Source organism: Heloderma suspectum, chromosome 9, assembly GCF_057233095.1.
Source record: "Heloderma suspectum isolate Gila_16-S chromosome 9, 16-S_ref, whole genome shotgun sequence".
Lineage (NCBI taxonomy): Eukaryota > Metazoa > Chordata > Lepidosauria > Squamata > Helodermatidae > Heloderma > Heloderma suspectum.
In genome coordinates, this window is record NC_139466.1 from 5,662,224 (window position 1) to 5,689,847 (window position 27,624).

A 27,624-nucleotide genomic window follows, 5' to 3' on the forward strand; every position below is an offset into this window, starting at 1 on the left:
CGCCGTGGCGAAGGTGGCCTAGCGGCGGAAGCGGGTGACGGACGGCAGAGGGGGGGGGGCGACGAGGCCAGGCCGCGCCCAGTACGCGTGCGCGTCGCGGCGCCCGCCTGGCTTTCTCGGCTCGCTCTCGCCGGCGCGACCCCTCGTGGACACTGCGCATGCGAGGACGAGGCGAGCCTCCTCCTGTCGTCACGCCCGTCCCCTTCTCCTCGCCGCCTCTGCCCCGCCCCCTGAGAATGGTACGAACGCCGATTCGCGGCGCGATTGGCTACTCTGCTTTTACGTCACCCCTCGAAAAGGGACCAATCAGCAAAGAGGACTCTTGTGGTGGAAGGATGAGAAAGTGGCCGCCATTCTTCTCTCCGATCATGGGCTGCGGGTTCGAATCCCTCTTCTCCCCTTTGCCTGCGCTTTTGATTTTCGTCTAATAAAATTCAAAATTATTTTGATAGGTTACAACACTGGGCAGAAAATAATAGGATGCAGTTTAACAGAGACAAGCACAAACTGTTTCATCGAGGAAAAAGAAATCAAATGCACAGCTATAGGATGGGGGATACCTGGCTTGGCAATAGTAGGTGGGAAAAAGATCTTGGAACTGTAGTCCATCACAGGCTGAATATGAGTCAGTTATGTGATGTGGCTGCAAAAAAGGCAAATGCAATTTTAGGTTGCATCACTAGAACTATAGTTTCAAAATCACTGGAAGTGATAGTTCCATTCTACTCTGTGATGGTCAGACCTCATCTTGAATATTGTGTCCAGTTCTGGACACCACACTAAGAAGGATTTAGATAAGATGGGTATAATTGATGATACAGTTGCAATATATGTTTATAAAAATTGGCTGTCTGATTAATTTGGGGCACCTTTTAAATCAATTAAATGTTTTTAATTCAATCTTATTGATTAACTGATTATGGGTGCAATGCTATGCATATTTAGACAGAAAAAAGTCCTGTAACTCCCACTATTTCCCAGCCAGCATTATTTATAATTAAAGAACCAGAGTGTCTCTGAGCATATGCTCAGCCCAGGAATTTGTTTTCAGTACCTGAGCTGAGCCCATATGAGGCCATCAAGCCTAGTACTTTCTACTATGACTGGCAGGGGCAACCCATCAGTGCCAGCTCCAGGTTTTGGAAGGCCCTTGGGCACCCCTCCTTCAGTGAGCCTACCTTCTCACCACCTTCAGCAGCAGCTGCTGGTATTCCTCCTCCTTGCTCCCACTTGCTTGCTTGGCGGCAGACAGCCAGGGAGCAGGTAGGCCGTGGCTTCTCCTGCTCCTCATCACCAGCACCACCATTGCCTGGGCCAGCGCCAGAGGCAGGTGAACAAGCAGGTTGCAATGGAGACGAGGGGGAGCAAGTATAGGGGGCTCTTAATTTTGCTTTTTATTTATTTTTAATTGTAAATTTCAACAGAACAAAGCAAAAGAAAAGAAAATATGTTGACATGATTTAATGTATCAATTTCAGTTATCACATGTGAAATGTATATGTTGTTGTTGTTGTTCAGTCGTGTCCGACTCTTCGTGACCCCATGGACCATAGCACGCCAGGCCTTCCTGTCCTGCGCTCTCTCCCGGAGCGTGCTCAAGTTCATATTCATTGCATCCGTGATGCTATCTAGCCATCTCATCCTCTGCCGTCCCCTTCTCCTTTTGCCTTCAGTCTTTCCCAGCATCACGGTCTTTTCCAGGGAGTTTTCTCTTCGCATTAGGTGGCCAAAATATTGGAGCTTCAGCTTCATTATCTGTCCTTCCAATGAGCACTCAGGGTTGATTTCCTTTAGGAAGGACTGATTTGACCTCCTTGCAGTCCAGGGGACTCGTAAGAGTCTTCTCCAGCACCACAGTTCGAAAGCATCAATTCTTCGGCGCTCAGCCTTCCTTATAGTCCAGCTCTCACAGCCATACATTACTACTGGGAAAACCATAGCTTTGATTAGACGGACCTTTGTCAGCAAGGTGATGTCTCTGCTTCTTACTATGCTGTCTAGGTTTGCCATAGCTTTCCTCCCAAGGAGCAAGCGTCTTTTAATTTCATGGCTACAGTCACCATCTGCGGTGATCTTGGAGCCCAAGAAAGTAAAATCTGTCACTGCTTCCATTTCTTCCCCTTCTATATGCCAGGAAGTGATGGGGCCAGATGCCATGATCTTCGTTTTTTTAATGTTGAGTTTCAAACCAGCTTTTGCACTCTCCTCTTTCACCCTCAACAAGAGGCTCTTGAGATCCTCTTCGCTTTCTGCCATTAGGGTGGTATCGTCTGCATATTGGAGGTTGTTGATAATTCTCCCAGCAGTCTGGGATATATACATATGAAAATACAGCTTTCTAAAAAATAAGAGATTATTCATAAGTTTCAACAAAGGAAGACCAAATATCCACGTATGTATCCATTCACGAGTGGCACCTGTATACTGTCTGTTCAAATGTTGAAAGCGTTATTAAGTCCTCAGTCCATTGCCTTATAGGAGGTGAGGATTTATCCTTCCAATGTTGTAATATCAGTCTTTTAGCTGTCAAAAGGGCATGGAGAATCCATTTATGCTGACTGTGCGTTAACTTCCAGGAAACAGGTATATAATTTAAAAGAACATGTACATCAGTAAATATTAAAGATTCCAGGGGGGCTGTTGTTAGTGGGTGCCTGCTAGGGTGCAGGCTCTCAGCAGGTGCCCAACCATGCCTACCCCATGGTCTCAGACAGGGCTCTTTGCCAGCCCTACTACTTGAAATCCCTTTTACCTGGAAGCTGAACCTAGGGCCTTCTGTCTTGCCACTGAGCTAAGAACTCTCATCTTGCCAACATACCATCAGGATGAAGAATGCAGGTGGGAGCCTTTACACCAATGGTCAGTTAAACCTTGCCTTTCCCAACCTGGTGCCCTCCAGATGTGTTGGACTGTAACTCCCATAACCCCCCAGCCAGATGGGAGTTATAATCCAACACATCTGGAGGACATCAGATGGTGGAAGGGTGGTTTAGCCATTCAGTTGAATAAAAAGGCAAGTATCTTCCTGGACTGTGCCACTTAAGATTGCCACTTGCGGGATGACATGCTTGAATGCTCACATTTTAAAACTCCTGCATGTAGAAAAGTAGCATCACAGGGAGAAGAGTTCAGCATAGCCTTTTCTTTAGCATTCCCTCCCCCATTCTATGATTTCATGTGGGAGCATTCAAGCACACTGTTCCCCTCCCCTCCCTCTACAGCCTGAAGTGGTATATCCCAGGAAAGGTTTTACCAGGTGTTACTGGATCTATAAATGGGCTCTTAGAGGTGCTAAGGAGCAAGTTTGTCCTTGCTTTGCCATTAAATCCAAGAAAGGAGGAAGTTGAAATCCTTGTATTGTTGAAGGTATGTCTGATGAATTGGGGGCTGTACTATTGAAGACTATAGATGGGATGTTGTTTATGAAAAAGTATGTCTCCCTTTTCATAGGGGAGAAAGAAACTACTCGAATGTGTAATTTCCTTCCCCTGTTGCTTGCAAAAAGGTAACAACCTACTAACATACTATTTTTAACTTTTATGTGGGGTGGGCAGTGAGGACACATAAATACCGTATCTTGAGCAGGTCAAAACAAATACTGCCTGGGTGCATTGGAAGCGTTGGAGGATGAACAGTCTAGTTCGGGACCAAAAAGATCAGTGAGAGTTTGGGTTTCAGCTATTGAAAAAGGAAATGGTGGAACTGTGCTTGCCACATGAGTGGCCTGCATAAAAGCTTCTGGTTTGTGTTTGGACTTTCTCTGACAGCAAGTTTGGCCTCTTCTGTTGCAAGTCTAGAGTGGTCTGAAGCTGACGGAGTGGGTGAGAGAGGCAAGAATGAGGGAGAGAGCAATCATGGTTGTATGGTGAGGAAGTCTGGGAGACCAACACTGGCCCTCACCCAAGAGTAATCCTGAACCTTTGAGGAAAGGCTTCCTAGTTGAACCCCAATGGTGGGGAAAGCACCTGTGGACATCAGCATATTTATCACTAGGGATGTTGCCTAACTAGAACTTGTTCGGTCAAGCTTTCTCTAACTGATAAAACATGGATAACTAAAAATAGCTCTCATGGCTTCATTGTCCTTAGATAGAGGGTTGGATACAGACTGAGTCATACTTAGAGTAGACCCATTGAAATCTATGGGACTTCAATAAGTCATGACTGAAGTCCCATTGCTTTCAATGGGTCACTTTAAGTATGAATCAACCCAGATTCTGTATATGTTCCAGTAGGTGCCATTTTAAAAGAGGCATTCCTTCCTGCCATGCGTGATAGTCAAGGGGAATGCCTCTTCCAAGATGATACCTCCCATTTGCAGTTATTACAAGAATGTAATCTTTTTAAACAGTATTTTTTAAAAACAAGTGGTGATCAGTAAATTGGGGATCCCTTCAGTTAATTTTAAAAGCTCTTAGGACACAATCCTATGCATATTTAGACAGAAAAAAGTCGTACAACTCCCAGCATGCCCCAGCCAACATAGCTGGCTGTAGCATGCTGGGAGTTGTAGGCCTTTTTTTCTGTCTAAATATGCATAAGATTGCATTTCTAATCAATTAATCTAAACAATCAAGTGGTTAAAGTTTACAGCCCTATTTAATTGACTTGCATTCCACTTTCCTTCCATGTTGGTACCCAAAATGGTGTGTAGCCACTGATAGCCTTTTCCAGGAATTTGTGTAACCCAGGGCATAGTCTGAAGGCACATGAGGCAGCCACCTTGCTGAAGCTAAGGAGGTTTGGGTCTGGTCAGTGCTTGGAGGGGAGACCACCTGGGAACCGCATTGAGTTCCACAATGGAAGAAAGGTTGGGTATAAATGTACTAAATAAATAAAGTAATCCTCATTTAAAGCCATCCAAATTGGTGGTCATCACTATGCTTTGTGATAGCGAATTCCATAGTTTAACTCTGTTCTGTGTGAAGGACTTTTACCTGTCCTGTATTTCCCACCCGTCAGTTTCATGGGATGACTCGCCCACATCCTGGCACCAAATATGGGCTTCCCACTAGCAGATAACTTGTAGAAGGGTTTGGGCATTAGTAGAAGGAGGTGGCAAGTCCATCCAAGTCCCATGTTGGGCTTCACTGAGTCTTCCTTTCTTCCAAAAGGAATATTCTAAATCAGGGGTGTTGAATCCCTTTCAACCGGAGGGCTCCATACAATTTTGGAGAAGCTCTTAGGGGCTGCATTCCAGTGGTGGGCAGTGCTGAAAGGAAAATGTAGGAGGGGTGGATTTAGCCCCCAAACCTGAGGTTCTGCACCCTTATTCTAAATTGCCCCCCCCAATCTGCAACAAAATACAACACTGAGGCAGAGAGAGCAAGTGGCTTGCCTAAGCCCACATTGTGAGTTCATAATAGATGAGATTTAAAGCAAGACATCTCAGGTTGCAGGGGAGTCTCTTAAGGTGCTATCCTATGCATATTTAGACAGGAAAAAAATCCTACATTGCTGGCTGGGTCATGCTGGGAGTTGTAGGGCTTTTTTCTGTCTAATCATGCATAGGATAGCACCTTTAGGCACTATGGGTAAAATCCAACAACTCCTACTTAGAGTAGACCCATTGAAATGACTAAGATTTAAGTTAGTCATGACAAACTTAACTCTCATTTATTTTGACGGGTCTACGCTAAGTAGGACTTACTCTGGATTTTACCCAATGCTCCACCAGCATACTTGTACCAGAAATATGCGGAGCTGATTTTACCTATTTCCTTTAAAAATAAAATAAAGCCTCTCTTGGATCCAGCAACAAGAAGTCCCTTGACCTCCATCAACAGCTTGAGTTAACGGAAGAACAGAGTTGGCTGTAAAGAGGCTGGATGAGATGGAGCAACTAAAGCAGACTGTCGATGCCTTGCAGCAGCAGCAAAACGACTTGCACCGGAAGCTTCGTAGCAGCGAAGAAAGTTTCCGATCTGTATCCCAGGAGAAAGATAATCTGAAGGTCATGGTTGAAGACCTTCAGGTTGAGAGGGATACCATGGAACACAATATGACTCGCCTCTACAAGACGATAGAGAAGACAGTTGCAGCAGTAAGCATCATTATATATATATATATATATATATATATATATACACACACACACACACACACACACACAGGCACACGCACGCACGCGTGTACGTAAAAGTTGGGAGTTAGTTGGTCATCTCTTTTCGATTGTCTTGCCATTGACCAATTCTCATGAAATATACTTCATTGGAAAGCTCTTGACATGCAGATTCCATGAATAACAACAACTCACTATAATTCAAACTTGGGAGTTTATGTCCATAAAGCTTTTTTTTTTTTTTTTAAAGAATTAGGTTATCTTCTATAACAATGTACTATAAAGTTTTATTTTTAATATCAAAAAAGTCAAGTATAATTAAACAAACATAATTAACTGCAAACTGGAGCAAAATGAAATATAAACACAAAAGTCTCTGTACACCTTTATAAACACAGGTGCAGGCCAAAGTACAATGATATGCCACTAACAGCCTGTAAACAAACCATGAAGGGATTAAGAGACACCTACAGTTAAAAGTGACCCAGTCAAAATTAGTTATTGCTCAGAAAAGAAGTCTCCAGCTGTTAAATTTAACAAAATAACATTTAAAAATCTCTGTACACTTTTTGTTAAGTCTTTAATTGGATTTGATTTTTCTCTACGAACTGTGTTCGCAGGGAACCTACGTACGCGCACGTGTGTGTGTGTGTGTGTGTGTGTATGTATACACACACACATACCAAGTTTAATATTGGATGAATAATAATGCAAACATCACTGTTGGCTTAGCGTTTCTTTATGTATATGTTTAAAGAACTTAGAACTGCAAGAGCAACTCAGGGCCGCTACAAGGTTTTCTAGAGGACGCCATGAATCTCAGCTGGCAATGAAGGAAGCAGCTTTGGACAAGTCCACCCAGCTCTCGGAAGCCCAGGGGGTGCTTGGCCCAGCAACTGATGAGCTGAACCAAAAAGTAAGGTGATACTTTGCGCTTCTATAATACACAATAGAGCAGGGATGGGGGAACCTTGGGCCCACTGGCTTCTCTACAAGGCCTGGCTCCATCTCCCCAGACCTGTCCAATGGTCAGCACTAGAGAGGCTGCCTTACTCTAGCGCTGGCAAGGGAAACCCTGCTCTTGTCTCCAGTGAAGAACCACACTTTTATCTCTAATCATAAAATAAAGCACGGATAGACAACCTGCTGCCCTCCACATATTTTGGACTACAACTCCCAGACCATGTGCCATGTTGGCTAGGGCTTATGGGAACTGTAGCCCAAAAACATCTGGAGGGCACCAGGTTGTGTACCCTGAGACAGAGAATGCAATGTTCATTACAAAATGCTCGGTAATTATTTTTGCTAAAGTTTTTATGGCAGGTAAATTCTTGAAGAGCTGGGTTCTGTGACTGTTTCAGCAATAAAACTTGTTGTTCCACAAAGTAAAGGTTTCCTTTTGGAATACTATTTTTTCCTCCTTGGCTTGATCTGCATCAAATATATTGTTGTTGGGGTGGATCCAAGGGGCCATCTACATGGCACCGCTTTCAATGTTGACTCCGTCGTAACTGCAGCATTGCAGCTGTGAATTCGCTTCTGCTGCGGTCCACGCACGATTTACTGCGGACTTCTCCAATAGAAAAATCTGCTGTGCCCTGACACATGGCTGTTAAAGCCAAATAAACTGCGGCAGTCACGCTGCTCTTTTTTACCATTATATTTAAACATGCAGCTGCACAGCCAAGTGAGGATGGGGGTGCAACACTTCAGGTTTTTAGTGGCTGTTTTGTATTTTAGGGTTTCTTTTGTGCCTGTCCATCCCTCTTTGGTAAGATATGGATAATCTCCTCCTTTGTTACCATGCCAACTGTTTGTACACAATGACAGCGGCAGTCCTCCAGCCCCACACTCTTGCGATGGTTCGCACATGCAAAGGGGAGTGCCTGCATGAGAGGTACATGGCCTACCCATCGTTCCAAAATGGATCCCTCTGAGCTTTGGGGGTACCTTTTGGTTACTGCACAACTGTAAAGGAACAGGGAGGAGTGAAAGGGCACCACAGAGTGACACAATCGCTAAGCACACCTACCACCCACGGCAAACTGCAAACTCAGTTTGAGGAAGGGACAGACAGCTCAGCAACTGTGGTAAACCCGGAGCAAGCGAAAAAAATCACAGCAAAGCGCCTCAGTGAAAATCTGCATTTTCCCTGTGAAAACCATGGTTTGGCTGCGAAATGGCAACTATATCGTCTGTCCTGAAGGTCCTTGGAGTGCAGCAGCCCTGGAGTAAATAGCTCATGTAGATTGGGCCCGGGCTACATTAGTTGAACTTTGAATTCAATGGGAACTCAGTTCAAGTAATGGAGCCTGGATCCGGCCCATCACACTGAGATTACTCTGCAGGCACTCTTGGAGGATACTGATTATCTAGACCCATTACAATCTGGGTTTCGTCCTGGTTATGGGACTGAATCAGCCTTGGTCGCCCTGATGGATGATCTTTATCGAGAGAGGGACAGGGGGAGTGCAACCCTGTTAATTCCGCTCGATCTCTCATCGGCTTTTGATACCATCGACCATGTTATCCTCCTGGATCGACTCCATGGGATGGGTATTGGAGGCACTGTGCTACAGTGGTTCCCGTCCTACTTACGGGGCCAATTTCAGAGAGTAACATTAAGTGACTATTCCTCGTCCCCTTGGCAATTGAGCTGTGGGGTGCCACAGGGGACCATCTTGTCCCCAATGTTGTTTAACATCTACATGAAGCTGCTGGGAGCGGTCAACAACAACAACAATGCTGATGACATGCAGCTCTATCTCCCTGTGACATCAGAGTCAGGAGAGGCTGTGCAAGACCTGAATCAGTGTCTAGACTCAGTAATGGGCTGGATGAGGGCCAATAAACTGAAGCTGAATCCTGGCAAGACGGAAGCCCTGTGGGTGAGTGGTTCCTGGGTCCGGGAGATAGGCTCATTGCCTGTTCTGGATGGGGTTGCACTCCCTCTGAAAGATCAGGTCCATGGTCTGGGGGTACTCCTAGATCCATCATTGTCGCTAGAGGCCCAAGTGGTCGCAGCGGCTTGGAGTGCCTTCTACCAGCTTTGGCTGGTTCGCCAGCTGCGGCCTCTCCTGGACAGGGATAGCTTGATCACGGTGGTACAGGCATTAGTAACCTCAAGACTGGATTACTGCAATGCGCTCTATGTGGGGTTGCCCTTAAGGCTTGTCCAGAAGCTGGAGTTAGTGCAGAATGCAGCAGCTCGGCTGTTGTCGGGAGCTGCCCCTTTTCAGCATGTAACTCCTTTGCTGAGGGAACTGCACTGGCTGCCTATTTGCTACCGGGCCAGCTTTAAGGTATTAGTACTAGTATACCAAGCCCTAAACAACTTGGGACCAGGATACCTGAGAGAGCGCCTCCTTCCTTACCAACTTGCCTGGTCACTGAGGTCATCAGAGGGCATGTTCCTGGTGGTTCCACATGGACCCATGGCCCGGTTGGAGTCCAGCAGGAAAAGAGCCTTCATTGTGGTGGCCCCCTTCCTGTGGAATTCCCTGCCTTTAGAAGTCAGGCAGGCGCCAACATTGTGTTCCTTCTGGCGCCTCCTGAAGACGTCATTATTTCAAGACGCCTTCCTTGCATGACCAGCTGTGGTTTGTTAAATTCCACCTTGTTGGGGTTTGTCTTTTTTTTTTTTAGTTTTAACTCTTTTAACCTGTTTTATTCTTTTATCATGTTGTTCACCGCTCCGAAATCTTCTGACGTGGAGCGGTATATAAATATTGTAAGTACGTAAATAAATAAATAAATTACTCTTGCCTGTCTGTGCGTGTTTCTTTCTACACTTTGTTTTCTTCCTTCTCCATGGGGCTTTGTTTTGAATTCTATACAGATGAATCTTTAAAAAGAGATTAGAGGGAAGATAATGCAACCTTTCTTCTCTCGTTTACCAAACTTCTCAATTGTTCTAACTGTTCCTAAAGCCTGTAGCCAAATGGTCCCCTCTTTTAAACATTTTAATTATCCTATTTCTGTGATATTTCATATACCAAGCTTCTGAAGAAACCTTTTTCCGAAATACCTTGCAAAGTTTATTTATTTAATTTATTCATTTCATTTCATTTCTATACTGCCCAATAACTGAAGCTCTGGGCGGTATAGTTAGTTATGAATGAAGGGCTCTTTATAGTTCAGCTTATAATTATATTTGTACCAAAACAATTACAGCTGTCATCCTGTGCAACCTTATTCCCAGGTAAGCCCCATTGAACATAGTGGGGCTTACTTGAGAGTAAACATGAATAGGCTTGGGCTGTAGAGTTATTCAGCAGGACAGCTAAAACTGCAATTGTTCCTGAAGTACATATTTTGACCATCTACTAAACTTCTGCTTTGTTCTTCATCCTGTCCCTTTCTTGGGCATCTTGCTACTATCTTTCCATCTGTTGTTTTTCTCCTTCCCACACTCCTGCATCTTGCTACCTCTTCTCTAGCAAGTCAACAGGAGGTCCTGAAAGGGTGATGTGGAGAGTCTGTCCTTCTCTCTGAACATGTCTCTACCAAAAAGAGGATGTCACTGCAAGATGAGCAAACCTTTCCCATTTTCAATTGCTGTTGTGTTTGGTTTTTGTTCTTTTCCAGGGCGCTTGTGCAGCTGACCTCTTCCAAGTCATCTTGGGAGTGAAGGGTGGGGCTCTAACTCCATCCCACTGCTCATGCCCTCTTCCTGGGCTGGTTTTGTCACTCAGTGCACCTTACCATCAGGGATATCAGCTTTTTTTCCCTCCCAGATGCTTCTGATCACAGGGTATTGACTTGACAGCTTTTGCCAGAACCTTTTCTTCTAATTATTCTAAGTTTAGACGATTATCCCCCTCCTGCCAAATTCCTGATCTAGACCAGTTCCTCTAAGTCATGCCTTAGATGGTATGATACTGAGCAAGATACTGTAAGGACTCCATGTATGCAAAAATGTGCTCTCTGCCCCTCTGTTGTGGAACAACTTGTGTAATTCTGTCTCCATTCACTTCTGAACTAATGGCAACATGTCTGGACTACATTTCTTGGTGTAAAGTAGATGGTGATAAAACATTCATTAATTCATTTATTCCATTTCAGTACCACCCAATAGCCAAAGCTTTCTGGGTGATTTGCAAAGATTTTAAACCTTAAAAGTACAATATTGTTGTTGTTTATTTGGTCAGTCGCTTCCGACTCTTCGTGACTTCATGGACCAGCCCACGCCAGAGATTCCTGTCGGCCATTGCCACCCCCAGCTCCCCCAAGGTCGAGCCCGTCACTTCCAGAATATCATCCATCCATCTTGCCTTTGGTTGGCCCCTCTTCCTTTTGCCTTCCACCTTCCCTAGCATCAGCATCTTCTCCAGGGTATCCTGTCTTCTCATGATGTGGCCAAAGTACGTCAGTTTTGCCTTTAATATCCTTCCCTCAAGTGAGCAGTCTGGCTTTATTTCCTGGAGTGTGGACTGGTTTGATCTTCTTGCAGTCCAAGGCACTCATAAAATAAAAACTGTTCACATAGAAACATATAAACTGACAGTACATACATACATATATATACACACACACACACACACACACACACACCCTAAACAGTTTTAACAAACAATGATAAGTATTCTAGGACCTGGTTAAAAACCTTACCATACGCTGCCAAATGCCTGACAATAGAGCTAAGTATTAACCTGACACTGAAAAGATAATAATTTTGGTGCTAGGTGGGCCTCACTGGGGAGATAATTCCATAATATAATTTTGGTGCTAGGTGGGCCTCACTGGGGAGATAATTCCATAATCAACTGGCCACCACGGAGAAGGCCCTTCCAGTAGTACCCTCTCAGAAGGTCTTTTGATCAACAAATGTAACCCTTCTCTGAAGGATAACTTTGCGGAGGGGACTGAGCTGTTCTTCTCTGCACTCTCCTCCCAATACTTGTACTAGCATGCTAACTAGATCAAGCCAGCTTGAGAAGGTTTAGTGATACCTGTGTTCTTTTCTTCTTTTGTTCTAACTAGTTGGAACAGCTGAATGCAGAAGTAAGCCTGCAAGTTAATGAAAAGCAGCGGCTGTTGGCAGAAAACAAACAGAAGACTGAGAACATGCAGCAAGTTATGATGGACAATACCTACCTTAAAAAAGTAAAGGATGACCTTTGGCAGACAGTGTTGAGCCTGAGGATGGAAAATGATCATCTTCGGTGCAGGTTGATTGTAGTCACTGAGAAGGTACTGGCAGCATGTTGGCACGCTTAATAATGGAAATGCATTAATCCTCCTCGCCACACTGTTGGTGCCAGAAAGGGCAAACCCAGCATGTATCACCTAGGTGAGGTTCCCCAGCATGATTTTACTGAGATTATGGATGATTTATTTGGCGTATTTCTATCTCACTTTTCAGCCAAAAAAGTTCCCAGAGCAACTTGCATGCGATCAGTAAAACAAGACAGTCCTGGCCCTCAGACTTCCAATCTAAAAAGGCACAACACACAAGGAAAAAAAGATGGGGAGGGAAGAGGAAAAAGTTAAGTAGTCTTTCAGTGGGGCTGATGGAATGGCCATGGTTCCCCTCTCACCTCCCTCAGTACAGCCTGTTGAAGTAGCTGCTGGTGATGACAGTTGAGGGGGGAAGTAGCCTTCATAGGGGATGTAGTTAACCTGCTCCTGGAGAGTTCTGCCAAAGTACTATAGCCTGGTGATGGGGTTCTTGATGGTACTGAGCCATCTGAACTCTGAAACTTTGCCTGCATTATATCTTCTAAATATCCTAGAGGAACTAACACTATATGCCCAAGCTCTTTAGAGTAGAATGCTGGCACTGGAGGAGGATGACCTATAGTGTATATTTATTTATAGCATTTTTATCCTATCCTTTAGTTAAAAAAAAAAAGGGGGGGGGCTCCCAAAGCAACTTACAGATATAAGAAATAAGCCTGCCTGCAGGCTTGCAATGTAAAAGACATGACACAAAAGGAAAGGGGACTGGGAGGGAGGAGGAAAAAAGCTAATTCCTTAATTGCAAAGTTCAGTGGGTGATGGGAACAGTGGGAGGGATGCTGCTTCCTTTCCCTCAGATGCCCTCAGCAGCAACAGTTGGTTGCAGAGGGGGTGGGGAGTGTGGTTTGGCTGGAGATGTATCCAGGCACAATGGAGGAATGTTGGCCTAAGATTTGGGGAAGGAGAGGATCGTAACTTTGGATTTAGATGTCTCTTGATAAGAACATAAGAGCCAAGTTGGACCAGACCAAAGTCCAGTATTCTGTCTGCACAGCGGCCAACCAGATGCCCCCATGGGAATTTCATAGGCAGTATGTGAGTTCAACAGCACCTTCCCTCTTGTGTTCCCCAGCAACTGGTATGTAGAGGCACACTGCCTCCAATACTGGAGGTGATATATGCCCTTCATGACTAGTAGCCATTGATAGTCTTCTCTTCCATGAACGGCAGGGAATAAAACTCTTGAAGAGAATAAAGTTTCTAAAATGGATGTATCACTTCCTTCCTCAGTTCTGCTTAGTTATCTTATAGCAGGTACCCTGCCAACAACATATCTAGCAATTGGCCTTAAGGAAACCAGACAGTTGGGGTTTGAGCAAGGGAAGTTACTGTTGATTTGGTAACCATGCTTGGGTCACCCATCTCACTTGTCTTGCAGATATCCAATTTTTCAGTTGCTTGATACCAAACGAGTTTATTTTGGCTGTTCCTGGAGCTCAGTATGGTAGTTTGCTTTGTCGTGCAGGAATGTACAGCTTTTGCAGTGGGGTAGGCATGATGGAGGATTTCATTTAGTCGGGATGCTTAAGCAAATGACCTAATTTGCACTTTTTGGACTATCACACAGACAAAAAACGCAGTTATCCTTCCCATTGCACAAGTCTACAAACTTTGTGCTGCAATTCTTGGCTCCCAACATGTGTCTATGGAGGGAAACGTGTATTGGGAGGGAAAGCGAATGCAAAAATTTTTTGTGAACCGCCCAGAGAGCTTCGGCTATTGGGCAGTATAGAAATGAAATGAATAAATAAACAAACAAACAAACAAACAAACAAATAAAATATGTGTACTGTGAGGAAATGTATCATTTTGTGCAACTTTTAAAAAATTAGAAAACGGGATGGAACGGACTTATGAGTGAACACATTCGAAACTGACATGTACTGATCCATCTATCCTAATGGTGGGTACTGTTACTTGTGGCTGAATCTTAGGGTGCTTCTACACAAGGCTTTAGAGCTTTACTACACAAGGCTGTTGATCTTCTGTTAGTCTGTTGAATCTACTTTTGGTTTGGTCACAGAACTGAGATCTGAGCAAGGAGCATTTCTATTCCTGTTTCTCCACTAGATAACCTCTAGGTGGCACTGTGCCATAGTGGAATAGTGCAAATGCACAAGAGGAAATTGCACATCCTTTCACTTTCACAATTAAATATGGCATTTTCCCCGCTCTAAAAAAAACTGGCCAAAAGTGCTGGTTAGGCACAGAAGTGAAACTGGAGGTCATGACGTCATCTAAAGAACCCTTAAACAACTGTGAGTAGGGAATGAGGAGTGCACGATAAATTCCTAGTGTAGAAAAGCCTTTTATGGTTCCAGGACCCTGCCTCAATCACAGACATTTGCGGGGTTCCAGACATCAACATCGATTTGTGACCCTCCCATGTTGGACTCGCAGGTTGGACCATGTCGGGGGTTGGACTCGATGGCCTTGTAGGCCCCTTCCAACCCTACTATTCTATGATTCTATTCTATGTTTCCTTACCACTTCTTCCATCTTTTCCCTTATTGCTGGAAATCGTTAAAGAGAAAGATAGAACAGCTGCAGCATGTGTTTTGATTGCTAGCACTAGGGGCCCTCCGTCTGGAAGCACCCTTATTCTGTCTTCTCATTTCAGAACATTGTGGACAAACTGCCAGTGATGGAGAAGAGGAAGGAATATATTGCAAGCATTGCTCTTAATATGAAGAGTGAACTGGACAGTCTAAAAGCAGTGGTAGCAAAAGCATGTTGCAATCTCTCGCACGCCAATGCTGCCCAAATCAAAAAGCTTCGAAGGCAATATGAACAAACCGGTAACGAACTGTGTTCCTTGTTGAATGACATTAAGGTAGGTTGTATTTTAGTTTCTATCCTTCTCTTATACTGTTGTCTTTAACTTTTAAACGTCTATATTACATTTTATGTTGTGTTCTGTGGTTTTAATTGTTGTAAACTACCCAGTGTGCTTCAGCTATTGGACAGTATAGAAATGTAATACATAAATAAGGTATCCTTTTTGTTGCTCCAGTTATGTGAAATATTTACTAAGGGTGCAGTCCTATGCATGTTTAGGAAAAGAAAGTCCTACAACTGCCAGCATTCCCCAGCCAGCATGGATTGCACCTTAAACCTCTGTCAGAGAGAAGGGGGTTGTCTTCATAGTCAAATTCCTGGAGGAGAAGGCTATCCATGGCTACTAGTCCTGATGGCTATGTGCTGTCTCCAGTATCCGAGGTGATATGATGCCTATGTACACCAGTTGCTGGGGAACATAGTCAGGAGGGTGCCGTGGCACTCATGCCCAGCTTGTGGGTTTCCCATGGGCAGCTGGCTGGCCACTGTGTGAACAGAATGCAGGACTAGATGGACCCTTGGTCTGATTCAGCTCTTCTTATGTTCTTAGTCAACCCCCAGGAGTAAGATTTTTCAAGTAGTGAGCTAACAACTTTTTTTTAAGCCAAAAGGCCAATGTGCTTGCATTATTATTACATTTCTATACTGCCCCATAGCCAAAGCTTTCTGGGTGGTTTACAATGGTTACATACGTTAAATACAATATGCAAAGTTTAAAACATAAACACATGAACAGACAGTATGCATAAAGACAACATATATTTCAAAACAACTTTGAGCAGTCTGCCAAACCATAAAGCAAATCCAGGATCAATTAAAACTCATCACATGCATCTGTGCTGGATCAGACAAATGCTTATCTAATCCAGCATCCTGTTCCCTACAGCAGCCAACCACACAGAATCATCGGATAGTAGGGTTGGAAGGGGCCTACAAGGCCATCAAGTCCAACCCCCTGCTCAATGCAGGAATCTAGGTCAGAGCATCCCTGACAGATGGCTGTCCAGCCTCATCTTGAATGCCTCCAGTGTAGGAAAGCCCACCACCTCCCTAGGGAATGGATTCCATTGTCATATTGCTCTAACAGTCAGGAAGTTTTTCCTGATGTTTAGCCAGAATCTGGCTTCCTGTCACTTGAGCCCATTATTCCGTGTCCTGCACTCTGGGATGATCGAGAAGAGATCCTAGCCTTCCTCTCTGTGACAACCTTTCAAGTACTTGAAGAGCGCTATCATATCTCCCCTCAGTCTTCTCTTCTCAAGGCTAAACATGCCCAGTTCTTTCAGTCTCTCTTCATAGGGCTTTGTTTCCAGTCCCCTGATCATCTTTGTTGCCCTCCTCTGAACCCTCTCCAGTTTGTCTGCATCCTTCTTAAAATGTGCCCAGAACTGGACACAGTACTCCAGATGAGGCCTAACCAGTGCTGAGTAGAGGGGAACTAGTACTTCCCGGGATTTGGAAGCTATATTTCTATTAATGCAGCCCAAAAGAGCATTGGCCTTTTTTGCAGCCACATCCCATTTTTGGCTCATATTCAGCTTGTGATCAACAATTCCAAGATCCGTCTCGCTTGTAGTGTTATTGAGCCACATATCCCCCATCTTGTAACTATGCATTTGATTTCTTTTTCCTAGGTGCAGAACTTGGCATTTATCCCTATTAAATTGTATTCTGTTGTTTTCAGCCCAGCACTCCAGTCCATCAAGATCACTTTGAATTTTGCTTCTGTCTTCCAAAGTATTAGCTATCCCGCCCAATTTTGTGTCATCTGCAAATCTGATCAGCATTCCCTGCACCTCCTCCTCCAAGTCATTAATGCAAATGTTGAAGAGCACTGGGCCCAGGACTGAGCCCTGTGGTGCCCCGCTCGTTACCTCTCCCCAGTTTGAGAAGATCCCATTGATAAGCACTCTTTGAGTCCGATTCTGTAGCCAACTGTGGATCCACCGGATCGTTATTACATCTAGCCCACTTTGAGCTAGTTTGCTCATCAGGAGATCATGGGGCACTTTGTCGAAAGCTTTGCTGAAGTCGAGGTATATTAGGTCTACAGCATTCCCACAGTGCACAAGGGAGGTTACTTGATCAAAAAATGACATCAGATTCATCTGGCAGGACTTGTTTTTGACAAATCCATGTTGGCATCGAGTAATTACTGCATTGTTTTCAAAGTGTTTCCAGATGGATTGCTTGATAATCTGCTCCAGAATTTTCCCAGGGATTGATGTCAGTGACTGGTCTGTAGTTCCCAGGTTCCTCCTTTTTACCCTTTTTTGAAGATAGGGACAACATTAGCTCTCCTCCAGTCATCTGGCACTTCCCCCGTCCTCCATGATTTCTCAAAGAGAATAGACAGCGGTTCTGAGAGTTCTTCTGCCAGTTCCTTTATTATTCTAGGGTGCAGTTCATCTGGCCCTGGAGATTTGAACTCATTCAAAGTCATTAGGTGTTCCTTGACCATATGCCTATCGATCTCAAGCTGCAATCCTGCCCCTTTAGCTCGTACTTTGTCTTTCCAGGGAGGTCATAGTCCCATAGACCCACATGCCCTTTCTGTCCTCCTTCTGGTCTAACCACAGGACTGGCCCTCTTCCACTGCTGTTCTCCAGCAACTGGTATTCAGAGGTATACTGCCTGTGATCCTGGCAGTAGCATATAGCCATTGACCTGCTTTGCGCATCGCGAACAATCCATAGTTAACAAACCCTGGCTTGTTGATAATGAAGTGGCGGTGAGCATACTAGTGCCTGCCCGTTCCCACTGCATTAAATTACCCGAGAATGCATTGTCCCAGAGTGGTTTATCATGACGTCCAAACCTGGGATTAGAGGTTGTTGGGGGAAGAACAACCCAGACTTGTAATCCAAGAACAAAGCATGGGTTATAATTCTGGGTTGTTCTTCTCCCAACAACCTTCAGTTCAGATATCATGATAAATAATCCAGGGATGGAGCATCCCTGGGTTGTTTAACTTGGTGGGAGCAGGCGGGTGCACACACATTGACTTGCTCGCACCTGTCGTTCATGGATACCCAGGGGTTAAACAAACCTGTGATGTGAGAATGGGGCCATTGCGATTGGTAGCACTTGATAGCCTTATCCTCCATTAATTTGCCTTATCCCATCTAAATGTCAACGTACCATTTAACAGCAAGTTCCATAGATTAACTGAGTGCTTTGAAGTACTTCTTTTTGCCTGTCCAGAATTTCCCACCATTCTGTTTTATTGGATAAGCCCAAGTTCTAGTATTATGAGATATATTTATGTTTCACATTTGTACAGCAGAACATCTATTGAAGAACTGAAGGCAGAATAGGTGCCCATTAGCAGTAGTACCCCCTCTGTCTGGAAACACCCTTGATGGCCAGTATTTTGTGGTTCCTGCACAAATGATAAGATTCATAAATCATAAGATGGACTCCCAGATCACTCATGGAGTGTAGAACATTTCCAAGCTTCTTTGCCCATGTGCTTGAGGCAGTGTTGTGTGTGTCTGTGTTCACTGGTCTTTCATTTTTAACAGTACTACTTCTCTGACTGGTACAAGGAGACCAATGACTACTACGTTAATGTCTCAAAGTACATAATGGAGCTCCTTGAAGAGAACCTAAAACAACTCAAGTTACTGATGCATATTCAAGGACTGAAAAAGACAGACCGATATGGAGAAGAATTCAAACAGCTCAGCATACCTGAACTGAGAAAGAAGCTGGATGACTTCCTAGAGGTAGCACTCTGCCAAAATAAAATCCTTTCTGGCCAGATGGTCCCTGGATTGTTGCAGTGCAACTGATGGGGCCCCTCCCATTTGGTAATATGCTCATCAGTTTGATAACATAAAACACTTGGTGGGTGGGTTGCTCTCACCTTAACACAAGCATGGTGAACCTCTGGCCCCTGGGCCAGATATGACCCATGGAGGTTCCCCATCCAGCCTGCCAGCTTCTTTCCTAGGCCCTCTTCCCTCTCCCTAGCAGGGAAAAGCTCTTATCTCTGATCAGCAGCTGATCGGAGATAAGAGCTTTTCTCTCCCCAGGAGGGGCTTGGTACTTGGGATGCTATTTGGAAGTGCTGCTGTACGATTCACTCCTGCTTACTTATGAGTAAACATACAGAAGCTTGTCCTGTTTGCTTGTGAGTAGGCTTACAATTGGTGAGAATCACATTCTGGCCACACCTACTCTGCCTTTGGCCCCACCCACAGATAGAATCATAGAATAGTAGGGTTGGAAGGGGCCTATAAGACTGTGGAGTCCAACCCCCTGCTCAATGCAGGAATCCAAGTCGGAGCATCCCTGACAGATGGCTGTCCAGCCTCATCTTGAATGCCCCCAGTGTGGGAGAGCCCACTACCTCCCTAGGGAATTGGTTCCATTGTCGTATTGCTCTTAACAGTCAGGAAGTTTTTCCTAATGTGGCCCCCAAGGGTGTTTCTATATTAAGCAAAACTCCGCAAAACCCCACATCCTTTCTGGAGCTTCCTGCTTTTGGTTTCTTTGTGGGATTAGGAAGGACTTCTTTACATGGCAGCCTGGTGGTTTGAACTGAAGGAGTGCCTTCCCCCCTCCCTGACATGTGTGCAAAGGAGTGGGGGGGGGGAGTCTTGTTTTCATAGCTTAACTTCTGCTGTATGGTTTTCTTGCAGCCCCCAGGAAACCTCTGACTTACTTCTGAGTAGAGATAATACCACGTTATAAGTCTGCGATCCTGGGCACACTTACTTGGGAGTAAACCACATTGAACTCAATGGGACTTACTTCTGAGTAGACATAAGATCACCCTGTAAGTGCAACCCATGGCACACTTACTTGGGGTAAGCCCCATTGAACTTAATAGGGTGCTCTGAAACAACAGAGGACGCTGCTTCTGAGTTTGGTGGGGTGGGGGATCAGATGAGTCTCCCTTGGTTGCAGGGAGGCATTTTACCCTCTTGCCCCTCTGATTGAGAAATGCAGAGGCAGGAGATGCAATCGGCAGGCAATTCTTGCCCTCGCGCCTGTCAAATCTGCTTGGGTCTCCTTCCCTGCAACCCCACTCCCATCCTCAATGCCTTCGTCACCTTGACCGTGTCCCCAACAACTGAAAATGAACCCCCACAGCAGGCAGACAAAGCGGTTTCTTCTGCTATGGGAGAATTTCACATGGAGGTCATGACACTCTTGTTCCGTGGGCTGGGAAAAATACTACATTTTTTTGCGTTTGGGGAAAACATGGGATAGGCTGGGGGAAATGGCAGGAGACACCTGGGAGGGTCACGGCGTCATCTAAAGAGCCCGCAAACTTCCGTGACAGAGCCATCTCCATAGCAGGATAAAAGCTCCATGTGATGAACCCCCAAGACATCCCAGATTGGAATTCTGCCCTTGGACTGAAAGCGATACCAGAGCTTATGCACTTAGTGGCTAAAACAAAGCTGCAAATCAAAGTCCCCATTGGTATCTTGTCTCTGCCACGAGCTCCTGATCATCAGTGACTTCTTCTCCAATCAATGAACGCTATTTCACTTTTGTTTTTTTTAAATTGTAAGTGCAACAGCACAGTCCATGTTGTATCTAGTCTGACCTTAGGCAAGCCGCACTCCAGAGAAATCTAATGCCATGCTCCTAATCTAATGCTATAACATATCTAGTAATGTTTGACACTAGCTGTTTAAGGGTGCAGTCCTATGGGATGAGCCTTGGGTACTCAAAAGCCTCTGAATTCGGAGGCTTACATGTATCCATTGCAGAGCATTGGCCTCGCACCCCTTGTTCTGCATTCGCAGAGGCTTCAGGGAGGGGAAGGGAAGGAGGCTGGGGACAGCTGGGGATACCTTGTAGCCCCAGTCTCTTCCCCTCCCTGACCCCAGGAACACCTTCTTTTCCCCATCTCTGTGCTCCATTTTGCAGCTCTCTCCACGTTGGCTACGAGGGGCGGGGGGTGGGGATTGCAGTTTCCTGGCTCCCAGCTTGGAGGCCTGTCTATGAGCTCAGAGCCGGGACACTGAACAATCCTATGTCCCCCCAGATGCTGTCTAGGGGACATAGGATTGCTCCCACCATTGTTTTAAATGTTGTGTATTAAAATGTTTATTGTTGTTGTTGTTGTTGTTGTTGTTCAGTCGTTCAGTCGTGTCCGACTCTTCGTGACCCCATGGACCATAGCACGCCAGGCCTTCCTGTCCTGCGCTCTCTCCCGGAGCGTGCTCAAGTTCATATTCATTGCATCCGTGATGCTATCTAGCCATCTCATCCTCTGCCGTCCCCTTCTCCTTTTGCCTTCAGTCTTTCCCAGCATCAGGGTCTTTTCACTGTTATCTTGTATTTAATGGTTTGTAACTTTTGTGAACCTCCCAGAGAGCTTTGGCTATTGGACGGTATAGAAATGAAATAAAAATAAATAACTCCCATCATCTCCAGCTTTGAGGATACATGGTAACGCTAGAGCGCAAATGTTCATAAACAGTTGCAAGTAATAATTATTTCAACATTCTGATGCAGAGTATTTGTGAAGATCTTTCCAGTTTGGAAGAAGAACTTCTTGATATTGAAGCGAAGACACAAGAGCTGGAAGATAATAGCAAAGAAGTGAAGCAGTACTTGCAACGGTGTTCACTTTCTTTCTCCATTCAAGGCTTTGAGGAGGGAATTGGGCGTAATATGGAGAGACTCCGCCATATATTAGAAGTCCTGAAACAAAAATCTCAGGTAAGCTTTAAAAACTATTAAAACTTTGAAAAACATAGGCAATGCAATGGTGTCAAAAGCCACTTGGGAGGTCCAATGGAATCAACAGGGATGCACTCCCCCTGTCCAGTCCCCAGTGGAGGTTATCCACAAAAGGAGTCTTGGCTGAAAAATGACACCTGAACCCAGATTGGAAAGGATCCAAGGAATCACTTTCATCCAACGAAGTCTGGAGTTAACACCATCCACTTGAGCACCTTGCTAAGAAATGGCAAATTAGAGCCCCTAGTGTAACTCTTAAAAATACCCACTTGTGTACATGATATTTGGCATGATTAAGAATCTTAAGCAACTTTGTAGCTGAAGTGTATTTGGATTTGTTACTACTGATCTTTCTCCATGACTATTGGTAAATACAGATGACCAACTTGGAAAGCTTAATGTCAGGAAGCCTTTACCCCCAGATAAGGCTTATCCCAACCTTTTACAGTTGTAAGCAACCTTTTTGGGTCCGTGGGCACATTTGGCAATTTGAGAAACTGTCCTGGGCACCACCACAAAATGGCTGCACTGCAGGTGAAAGCACTGGCAGGCAGCAGCCTTCCATCTTCACTTCCTAAGAATGCCTTCGAGCTCTGTGTGTGGTCCAGAGGAAGATGGGAGCAGCTAGAGGCCCTCGTTTTGCTTTGACACAATCCCAGCTGCAACTAAGAATTTTTGTTATTTAACAAATTTAAAAATAAAAAGTAGGAGGGATAGGGCACCTCAGTAGGCACCAAGAAAGGTGCCTGAGGGCACACTGGTCCCCAAAGGTATTGCATTGCCTACCCTTGTTCCAGCACAATAGAATCCTTGGTAGGGAAAAAAAATCTTGCCTTTCTTAATGCAGATAACCAAGCAAATCTATGGTAGAAAACCTTAGCACTGAATGAGCTGGTCATTTATATTGGGCTTGTCTCATCCAAAAATATCTGCAGTAGAGTTCTTAATGATTTAAAGGCCTCTTCCATCATTGATCTACATTTTCAGATCCCAGTTCTCTGCACTCAAGGTAACATACCTAGTTTTTCCAGGTGCCAGGTCATCCAGGCACTGAAGATCCAAACCTGCAGCAGCCTTGGCTGAATTTGAGCATTGTGTGCCTTTGGATCATGCCATGGGATAGTATGCTCTTACAAAAAAATGCATATTTAGCACCAACAAGGAGATGTCCGGGCCCCTGTTTTGACCAGAAGGTTTGCTTGCAATTCAGGTGTGGCTAGCAGGACATTGGTGAGGGAGATCAGGGCTTGATCAATAGGTGAAAGGTGTTGAAAGGTGAGGATGTAGAGGTGTGAGAAAGTGGACCATTCATCCAGAGAGTTACCTTCCTCTCTGCCAGTGCTGGCTCGAGGTTTCTGACAGCCCTTGGGCAAATCACTGCCAACGGGCTGCCTCCCTCATTGCATCTACCTTCTCACTGCCATTGTCACCAGATGCTCCTCCTCTTCCTCATCCTTGCTTCCACTTGCGTGCTTGACGGGCACAGAAATGGTGAGCAAGTAGGCAGTGGCATCTCCTGGTCCTCCTCCTTACCAGCACTATTGTCTAGGCAAGAGCAGGAGGCAGGTGAACAACCAGGTTACAATGGGGAAGAGGAGGAGCAATTCAAGGGAGCTTTTCTCAGCAGGCCCCTGCTATGATGTCAGCCCTTTGGAGGTGCCTGATAATGCCTACCCTTGTTGCTAGCCCTGCTCTCTGCTAAACACATACAGGCTTTTCAGCTTGAAATCAGCTTGTTCATTGAGCTGTCCACAACAACCCCAAGATCTCTTTCTTGGTCAGTCACCATCAGCTCAGATCCCATCACTGTAGATGTGAAGTTGAGATTTTTGGCCCCAATGTGCTTCGCTTCACGCTTGCTTACATTGAACCGCGTTTGCCATTTTGATGCCCATTCTCTCAGTTTGGAGAGATCCTTTTTGAACTCTTTTCAAGTCTCTAAAAGAACGTGTGTCAGGGTTCCCCTATGACCTGAACCCCTTGTGTAACCCCTTAAGGACCTCTTGCCTCCTCAAGAGTCCCACCTTCCTTCTTTTACCTTCCCCTTCCCAATAATGTGGGGTTTAGGCTGTAGATGTGGAGTGATTGCTACTCTAGACATGGGGCTTAACCACAACACTTTACTGGTAAATTAAAGCAAGCAAATCACAACAAAAGGTATGTACAGAATAGAGCTGAGTGATACAAAAGGCGTTAAGAGAAAATAAAAGTTGCAAAACACAAGTTACTTTACCCTAGCTGCACTTAAGACTTCTCCAGGCTGCTTCTTCCTGCTCCCTCTTCAGGCTGTGGTCTCTCTGACTATGCTCTTTCTATACCCTCCTCCCTCAAAACCAAAAGTGCTGTTTCAAACCTGAACAAATGAAGCTTAACAGGAGAAATGAAACTGAATCTTAACCAGGGAACTGAAACTATTCCTCTTGGGAGGATACCGCCTCCCAGCAAAAAACTCCAAGCCTCTAGGCCTTACCTTTTTCTTTTCCTTGCCTCTGTAAGCCTCAACCCTTCACAACCTCGTATAGAACAAAAATGGGGTGGGAGGGATATTGTTACATATCTTACACTTGGTGATGTTGGTTATGGTGTAGTTCAGAGGTAGGCAAAATCGGAGATGTGGCAAAGGACAAGTAACCTGGTCAAATAACTGAGTACAAGGCAGAAGTGGGGTCTGAACCCCAACACGGTAAGCAACTCCTTTGGACCCACAGTTTTCAGCGCCAACAGAAACCTATTTCACAGAAATCTCAGCTGCTAGTAAGTGTGTGTGTGTGTGTGTGTGTGTGTGTTAAGTAGGAGAGGTAAGGTGTCCAGGGGCACCATGTTGCCTACTCTGGGTGTAGTTGGCATGTAGCTAATTCTAATGGCTTGCTTTCCTGATATATGCAGTTCTCTTGGTGGCCTGAACTATCCTGTATATTGCAGACTCTCGTTAAGGCTAGATCAGAGGTGGTGGTCAGACATGCCTGCTACAGCAAAGAGGCTGACGTTGCAATGAAGGCATGCAGAGGGAGATCTGAGCAATGGCTTCAGGAATTGAAGATGCTGCAGGAAAAGGACATGGCAACAGCAGTTGCTCCTGCTGCCGACCATGGACTAGAAGAAGCCAAGAAACTTGGCACTAACCTGACACCAGTAAAACAAGCTATGATGGTATGATTTCCACCATCCACCACTTCCGGTTATACCCCAATTTAAGGGGAAGGGCTGTAGGTCTGTCATAGAGCACACACTTCGCATGCAAAAGATTCAAGGTTTAATCTGTGGGATCTCCAGGTAGCACTGAAATAGTCACTTGTCTGGAAGCCCAGACAGTACAGACCAGGGCTGTTGAACCTCTTTCAGGTCGAGGGCCATTTCTACTTCAGAGACGCTCTTGGGAACCACATTCCGGTAGTAAGCAGGACAAAAGGGGTGGGGCCAAAAATCAAAAATACCTGGATATTTTAACTTAAACCTCTTACTGCCAGTAACTGAGCCACGGGAGGGGCATTTCAGTCTGGGGAAAAAACTGCACGGAATCCAGGAAACCACCAAACAATTGATGGTTTGGGGAAAACGGGTGAAACAAGAGGAAGGAGGCCTTCTGGGGAATCTGGGAGGCTATATTTGGCCCTCAGGAAGGCCAGATTTGGCCTAACAACCTGAGGTTGTACAACCCTGGTATAAGTGATCCTGAGCTAGATGGTCCAATGGTTTCACCTGGTATAAGGCTATCAATAGCTACTAGGCCTGATGGCTATGTGCTGCCTCCAGGATCAGAGGCAGTATGCCTAAGTACTTCAGTTGCTGGGGAACATGAGTGGGAGGGTGCTGTTGCCCTCATGTCCTGCTTGTGGGCTTCCTGTGGGCAGCTGGTCGTCCACTGTATGAACAGAATGCTGGACTAGATGGACCCTTGGTCTGATCCAGCATGGCTATTCTTGTGTTGTGGTCATGTTAACATGGCAGGCTTATGTCAATACCACTTGTCCCAATGAAAGCTAATACAAACTGCATTGTCCAATGCTACCTTCTGAGACTGACCATGGAGGAAGGACTGGTATTGTAGTACTGTGCTTCTTACGTCCAGGCCAGACAGTTGGGACAGGAGGCTACTATGGGTGATTATACTAGGTCAAGCAAGAGAAAAAGGGTTGCACTCCCACCAGCCAACTCCCAGCGTGTCACCCACCAGGCTGACCAAGGTTGTTTCCATCCCAAACCAAGGATGGAACATGGACTGGGATGTGGTAATCGGTTTCTTCCAAAACTACCTAGAGCTGAGGGGCTACCACCTTCTTCAACACCTTATCCAGAAAGGGACGTTCAAGGCACAATCCTATACATGTTTTGACATGCTGGCTAGGGCATACTGGGAGCTGTAGGCCTTTTTTCTGTCGAAACATGCGCAGGATTGTGCCCTTAGAAACCAGATGGTAGCTCTCCCAACTTCTGAAGGTCTACAGTTTTGTTTCTTTAAAGAAGTACTCTGCCGCTTACCAAAGACAGCAGAGACACCCCCCCCCCTCGAGATTTACCAAATCCAGGTCTTCAAAGCTGCCCTTGATGGGCAAGGATACTAGCCATGATGGGCAAGGATGCAGAAAACAGGTGGCACTTAAGTGACAAATATTTATGGTGCAGAAAGAGGTATAGTACCCAAGGTTGTTGATTTAAGTTTGTGAATTGATGTATAGCTCTCCTCCAAAGTTCCAGATGCTGAAAATGGGGCTGCTTAACTTTAAGCATGGAACATGGCACTACATTCCTAGTGGCATCTTCCAGCCTGGCACGTCTGTTGCTTCTAATCAATAGTCTAATCCTGGGATTCATGTGAGGCTGTTTCATACTGGAGTGAGACTATTGGTCCATCTAATCTGGCATTGTCTCCAAGCTCTCGGACAGAGCTTCCCCCTCCCAGCCCTGTTAACCTGAAATCCTTAACTGGAGACTCTTGGGATCGAATCAAGACCTTTCACATGCGGCATGTGCCTTGCTAGTAAGCTGTAGCTTGCAGCAAGAAATAGTTCTAGATGTATTCCATCTTCTCCCCCTGTCTTCTCAATCTAGGCCCAGCCGGATAAAGCAGCTGAAGTGGAGAAGGAAGAAATGAAGGACCTCGCGGTTCAACTTGCTAAGGCTAACATGGCATAAGAGGAGGCTGTGCCAGCTGAAGAAATGGAAGAGAATGAGAGAATTTACCAACACTATATTTTTCTATTAATCTAGTCACTTTTTTATTTAATATATTAAGCACACTAATAAATATACCAAGTTCACTGCAAATAGATGTTCTGGGTTCTGTGGATGGGTTGCTTCAAACAGCCTTCCCCAACCTGGTGCCCTCCAGATGTTTTGGACCTCAACTCCCATCAGCCCAGCCAGCATAGCCAATGATCAGAGATGCTGGGAGTTGTAGTCCAAAACAGCTGGAGAGCACTTCAACAGGCGAAACATGGGTTGACTAGTTTAATGTAGCTGTAGTACAGGTAAAGAATACAGGTGGCTAGGTACTGGGTTGGAAAGACTGTGATGAGTGCTTCCAGACGAGGCTGCTATGGTGCCCTCACCTTGTCTTCCTTATGGAAGTCTATGGGGGTCCAGACGTCTTCTACTCGTGACCCTCCAGTGTTTTCTTACCACTTCTTCTGTCTTGCTTAACAGAGAAAAGTGGGTAAGGAGAAAAAGGTGGAACAGCTGCACCATGGCTTCTGATAGCTAGCATTAGGGAGCTCTTCACTTGGAAGCACTCCATATCTGAAAAGGCCAGCCTAGGGCCGACTGGAATTCTCCTCCTAG

At 45.3% G+C, this 27,624-nt stretch overlaps 1 protein-coding gene across 8 annotated transcripts; it reads left to right on the top strand.

Annotated features, from left to right (window-relative positions):
- Positions 1–20: 20 nt before the first annotated feature.
- On the top strand, positions 21–27,108 carry LOC146338372 (centromere-associated protein E-like). Of its 8 annotated transcripts, none has more exons than XM_084813602.1 (10): positions 47–239; positions 3,451–3,505; positions 5,755–6,042; positions 6,818–6,976; positions 12,043–12,252; positions 14,921–15,133; positions 18,663–18,866; positions 21,619–21,825; positions 24,769–24,996; positions 26,896–27,108. In XM_084813602.1, exons 3-10 carry the CDS (start codon positions 5,833–5,835, stop codon positions 26,977–26,979), a joined length of 1,515 nt encoding a protein of 504 aa, XP_084669728.1. In that variant the 5' UTR covers positions 47–239; positions 3,451–3,505; positions 5,755–5,832; the 3' UTR covers positions 26,980–27,108. The 8 variants fall into 8 exon arrangements, with proteins under 8 accessions (XP_084669726.1, XP_084669728.1, XP_084669731.1 ...); XM_084813603.1 differs by lacking the exon at positions 47–239 and adding an exon at positions 318–379; XM_084813601.1 differs by lacking the exon at positions 47–239 and adding an exon at positions 325–574.
- The last annotated feature ends 516 nt before the right edge of the window (positions 27,109–27,624 follow it).

Bases quoted from the DNA above. Each gene is read 5' to 3' on its own strand.
- LOC146338372 (XM_084813600.1), top strand. From the start codon at position 5,833: ATGGAGCAACTAAAGCAGACTGTCGATGCCTTGCAGCAGCAGCAAAAC. The intron at 18,867-21,618 runs GTAGCACTCTGC...ATTCTGATGCAG, and splicing joins AGCTGGATGACTTCCTAGAG to AGTATTTGTGAAGATCTTTC. The intron at 21,826-24,768 runs GTAAGCTTTAAA...TGTATATTGCAG, and splicing joins TCCTGAAACAAAAATCTCAG to ACTCTCGTTAAGGCTAGATC.